The sequence below is a fragment of the Impatiens glandulifera genome, chromosome 1 (genome assembly GCF_907164915.1).
Source record: "Impatiens glandulifera chromosome 1, dImpGla2.1, whole genome shotgun sequence".
Classification (NCBI taxonomy): domain Eukaryota; kingdom Viridiplantae; phylum Streptophyta; class Magnoliopsida; order Ericales; family Balsaminaceae; genus Impatiens; species Impatiens glandulifera.
In genome coordinates, this window is record NC_061862.1 from 52,590,637 (window position 1) to 52,596,314 (window position 5,678).

The 5,678-nt window shown below is 30.3% G+C and overlaps 1 protein-coding gene across 1 annotated transcript; it reads left to right on the forward strand.

Annotated features, from left to right (window-relative positions):
* The first annotated feature begins 313 nt into the window (after positions 1-313).
* LOC124933478 (pyruvate decarboxylase 1) lies at positions 314-2,764 on the forward strand. The gene is made up of 6 exons (XM_047473889.1): positions 314-818; positions 899-1,062; positions 1,135-1,696; positions 1,786-1,874; positions 1,973-2,090; positions 2,197-2,764. Exons 1-6 carry the CDS (start codon positions 387-389, stop codon positions 2,554-2,556), a joined length of 1,725 nt encoding a protein of 574 aa, XP_047329845.1. The 5' UTR covers positions 314-386; the 3' UTR covers positions 2,557-2,764.
* The last annotated feature ends 2,914 nt before the right edge of the window (positions 2,765-5,678 follow it).

Here is a 5,678-nt window from a genome sequence, read left to right on the forward strand (position 1 = left end):
CAAAATCCATTTCAATCAACATCTAAAAGAAAAAATTATATGTTTGCAAAAAGTACACTAAAGTCTACAAAATAATTAAATTATAATAATAAATAAAATAATTTATGATTTAAAACTTAATATGTTTACTAGAAGGTTGATCATAAATTATATATTAAATGAAATACAGCTACTATATACTTACTACTTTGAAAAAAATAGATATTTTCATTTCTACTTAAAATTAGTAGTTTGTAGCGCCCACAGAGTTGAAAAATCTCCTTCTCTTTTTCTCTAAAACCAAAGCGGTATATAAATTCATGAAATCTTCCATTAAAACTTAAAACCAAAAACTTCAAAGTTAAACAAATTAACAGAGCAATCGGTTAAAACCATCTTACCCAAAAATGGAACATCTTGCAGAAAGCGGTTGGGGGGCAGGAACACTCGGGTGCCACTTGGCGCGTCGTCTGGTTCAGATTGGAGTTCGTGATGTATTCTCAGTTCCCGGAGACTTCAATCTCACTTTACTTGATCATCTAATAGCTGAGCCGGGTCTTAATCTAGTCGGTTGCTGCAACGAGCTCAACGCTGGCTATGCCGCCGATGGCTATGCACGTGCTAAGGGAGTCGGTGCTTGTGTGGTCACCTTCACTGTCGGTGGATTAAGCGTTCTGAACGCCATCGCCGGCGCCTATAGTGAGAATCTTCCGGTCATTTGTATAGCCGGTGGTCCTAACTCTAATGATTATGGAACAAACAGGATCCTCCATCATACCATCGGATTGCCGGACTTCACTCAGGAGCTCCGGTGCTTTCAGACTGTTACTTGTATTCAGGTAATTAATAGATAGATCTATATTGCACAATTTGAAATGGGTATTTCAAAAAACTTGATCTTGATTGATGATGATGATAGGTAGTGGTGAATAACTTGGAAGATGCTCATGAGCAGATTGATACTGCAATTTCAACTGCTTTGAAGGAAAGCAAACCGGCATATATAAGCATTAGTTGCAATTTGCCTGGACTTTCTCATCCAACATTTGTCAGGGAACCTATTCCTTTCTTCCTAGCACCCATGTAAGTTTTTTTTTTTATTAATTATCTTTATACTCATTTAACTCACTTTGTAACAAATTCATTTTGATGCAGGGTTAGTAACCAGTTAGGTTTAGAGGCAGCAGTTGAAGAGACAGCAAGATTCCTAAACAATGCTGTCAAGCCTGTGTTAATTGGAGGTCCAAAGCTAAGAGTAGGAAAAGCACAGAAAGCTTTCAAGGAACTTGCTGACGCATGTGGATATCCTATAGCTATTATGCCTTCAGCCAAAGGATTAGTGTCGGAGGACCACCCGCATTTCATTGGCACGTATTGGGGAGCTGTAAGCACTAGCTACTGTGGTGAAATTGTAGAATCAGCCGATGCTTATGTTTTCGTCGGTCCCATTTTCAACGATTACAGTTCAGTTGGGTATTCTTTGCTGGTTAAAAAAGAGAAAGCGGTTATAGTTCAACCACGTCGTGTGACTATTGGTGATGGTCTTTCGTTGGGATGGGTTTTCATGGCGGATTTCCTAACTGCATTGGCGAAGAAGCTGAAGAGGAATGAGACTGCGTTTGAGAATTATAAGCGGATTTATGTTCCTCCTGGCATTGTTTTGAAACGTGAGAATGATGAGCCTTTAAGGGTTAACATTCTCTTCAAACATATTCAGGTGACTTACAAACCAAAAATAGCTTATATTTAATTAAGTTTGTATTCATTCATACTTTATATTTGACTTTGTTATTGGAAATTTAACAGGAAATGTTGAGTGGAGATACTGCTGTAATTGCTGAGACAGGAGATTCATGGTTCAATTGTCAAAAACTCGTCCTTCCAGAAAATTGTGGGTAAGGAATTAAGGAACATGCTTCTGATGAATTGATTTTCATGATGTGTGTATCTGTCATGGGATTCTTTTAAATTTTAATTTATTCGTGTTTTACAGATACGAATTTCAGATGCAATATGGCTCCATCGGTTGGTCAGTTGGTGCTACACTTGGTTACGCTCAGGCCGCCAAAGATAAGCGAGTGATTGCATGCATAGGCGATGGGAGTTTCCAGGTCAGTTTGCAACCAATCATGCATGCATTCTTCTTATGAACTAAAGTTTGTAGTTACAAGTTTAAACACTCCAACTGAATCTCCATTATCTTGTATGTTGTAACAGGTGACAGCTCAGGATATTTCGACGATGATCCGTTGTGGGCAGAACACTATCATATTCCTGATCAACAATGGAGGATACACAATTGAAGTGGAAATTCACGATGGCCCGTATAATGTGATCAAGAATTGGAACTACACTGGCTTGGTTAATGCAATCCATAATGGGGAAGGAAAATGTTGGACTGCTAAGGTAAAAACAGAGGAAGAACTGAAAGAAGCAATTGAAACAGCAAAAGGCGAACATAAAGATTCATTGTGCTTCATAGAAGTGATAGTTCATAAGGATGATACAAGCAAAGAACTTCTTGAATGGGGATCTCGAGTTTCTTCTGCAAATAGCCGTCCTCCCAATCCTCAATAAAACTGCAAATGCTCCAAATAATGTGAGTCTCACTTTCAAGTCATGTATCCATGGATAAAAGAATAAAAGTGAACCATGTTGCATTTCTATTTCTAGGTTAACTTGTTGGATTTGTTGACTCTGCTTGTACTATGATTGTAATTTTTCAAATTCTGTTCAAACTTGCTGTTGAGATTTAATAATTTGCTAGAAAATGTATGTTTCTTGAGCCCCCAATATTTTCAAACACTTAAATTGGTCTGGTTTATAAGAGACACCTACTCATTTACAACATGCCATAACTAATCTCTCAAATGGCTATTCTGGGTAGGGATATCAAGATGTCCTACTGCAAGAGCCGGAAAGAAAAAATTTGGAATTGATTTAATAAAATGAATAATATGTTGCTAGAAGAAATCAAACAAAAAAAATATTTTAAAAAATTGTTACACTAAACAACTCATTATGACTTATTAAAAGAGATTATAATATATCCTATATTGATATTAATTATTTAAAATTATTATTCTAAATATTATTTAGATATAAAAATAAAATAAACACAAGAAATAAAAATATTCATAAATTATATCAAACAAACCCTACAAAATAAATATCATCTAAATTATTACTAAACGAGGGTAAAGCTGGCTCGACTTAGTTTGACTTGGACCGAGTTCGAGTCGGCTCATTTAATATTCGAGTCGAGTTCATATAAATACTTACTTGAAGGATTATCGAGTTTTTTTTAGCCTGTTAATAAATAATATTTATTTTTATTTATTTTAATATTAAAATTTAAATTTTAAATAAATAATTTTTCTATACAAATATTTGAAAAATTAATTTTATTCAAGTTTTTCATTTCGAACTTGTAGGTAATAGTCAAGTCCAAGTTCGAACTCAAATATATAAACTCGTTCGAACTCCCCACAACCCTCGTCTCACCCAAATAACTATAATCAATCAAACAAACCATAGTAATGATAGTATGCATATATCTCATTCTCACAATTTGAAACCCAAAAATTGGTTCTTTTTAATGTTGTTGGGCTGGGCTTAAGCCCCACAGCCTATCAAAATAAGGTTTGGGACGGTTACCCTGCTTATTAACCCAACTGGTACTCGAACCTACCCATTTTTTAATTTATTTTTAATTTTAAGATAAAAACTTTAATATTCTATTTTTATGACTTTTTTTTAACAACATTGATTTTTTTCTTAAACTTTAGTTCAGATATATTAATAAATATAAGTAATATTTATTTGGTTAATAATTACAATCTAATTTAAAAAAAAGTTAATTTATAAAACAAATGAATCCTTATAAAAATGTTAATTTTAAAATAAACAAATTCTTGTAAAATTTTGGTTCAAATTAAAAAAAAATTGTAAAACAAACGGGTCTTAATTAACAAAATAAATTCTTCGTGATTAATGGAGTCTAATTCAATATCGAAAATTTCATGTCACTTAAAACACGATTTTTTAGAGTAAATTTGGATTGTTCTGAATCAAATTAGTTGAGACCCAAAATTTTATAACGGTTAATTCTAAGTAAAAATCTTACATTTTCTTAAAAAGATTTTATGGTTATGTTTAATTCATTTTCATTTATTTGATTATGTTTATTATTATTTTTTTTGTTTATTCAATGTCATATATGGTTTCAAATAGGGGTGAGCAAATGGGTAAAACCAATTCGTTTTGTCCTATTCGTATTAAATCCAAACTAAATTTATCCGATCCGTAATCCAAACCATTTTACTAATTAATACGGATCGGATACGGATTGGATTGAAAATGGTTTGGATAATTCAAACTAACAAATATATATATATATATATATATATATATATATATATATATATATATATATATAAACTTGAAATTAGTTAATAATTTTTTATTTTCTTTTTAATTTTTTTTTTTAAAAATTCGAATTTTTTATTATTATTAAATTTGAATCTGAAAAAAATAAAAAAAATAAAAAAAATATCGTTGTCAAAGGGATAATAAGTAAAATATTTATTATATTGAGATTAAATTTAATTTAAAGAAAAATAAATTAAAAAATATATTTTTATTTAGATAGTTTGGATAATTTGAATAATCCTAATCCAATCCGATTTAATTCAATCTGAACTCAATCCGATCCGATCTCAGTTCAATCCGAAATATCTAATCCGAATTAGTATTTAGGATACAGATTTGATTGAATTTCGGATTAATCCACCCAATACTCACCTCTAGTCTCAAATGATAATTAAATACAACAGTTGGTTAAGCAAAATAATTAAATAAAGCTACTTCAAAACATATGACATTATTTAACTCTTAAAATTCTTAAAATTTGATGATTCTAAATTTTCTAGATCTGACTCTTCTTGTTTAAGATAAACTATTATACTAGTTAAACTTTTAAAATTTATTATTTTAACATTTAAGAGTTTATAAATTATTTTAATTTTATTAAAATAAAGTGAGTTGTTGAATAATTTTTTAAATATTTAATTTAATAAAATAAAAATTATTTAACCACAACGATAAAAATTTAACATGAAAAAAACGAAAAAAAATTAAAAACATAAATACAAATAATTGGCTCGAAAGACTTTTATGCGAAGGTCTCCACACAAATCCACGGATTTTTCGAATCTAACTCCGGTAATTTTATGATAATGATATTATAAATCATTATTAACTGTGTTTTGATTATTAAATGTTATTCGATTTTTTTCAATCAGACGTGAATAAAAAATTACAAGGACATACTCATTTTATAAGTGTCAATTTTTTAAGGCACCTCAATTCATGCCTCCTAATAACACCGACGGTCTCATTGAATTTCGGACAAATTTTACAAAATACTGCAAGTGACCATTATGTTTTGGATACAACTGGTGTTGCAATATGATAATTGATTATTTAATATAATAAATGAACTCATTTTAATTAATTTTGTAATTATAATTTTTATTATTATAAATAAATTCTTGATTTTAAGAATTTAAAAAATGAATATAACAATTTATACTAACAAATAACCAAATCACTTTTCATTATAAGATTTACACCCAAGCAATAGAGAGAAATTATTAACACACCTTCATATCTTCATATACACATGATGAACCCCATTT

Excerpts from the sequence above, each read along its gene's own strand:
- LOC124933478 (XM_047473889.1), top strand. The coding sequence starts at position 387 with ATGGAACATCTTGCAGAAAGCGGTTGGGGGGCAGGAACACTCGGGTGC. Across the intron at positions 819-898 it reads AGACTGTTACTTGTATTCAG|GTAGTGGTGAATAACTTGGA; the intron begins GTAATTAATAGA and ends TGATGATGATAG. Across the intron at positions 1,063-1,134 it reads CCTTTCTTCCTAGCACCCAT|GGTTAGTAACCAGTTAGGTT; the intron begins GTAAGTTTTTTT and ends ATTTTGATGCAG.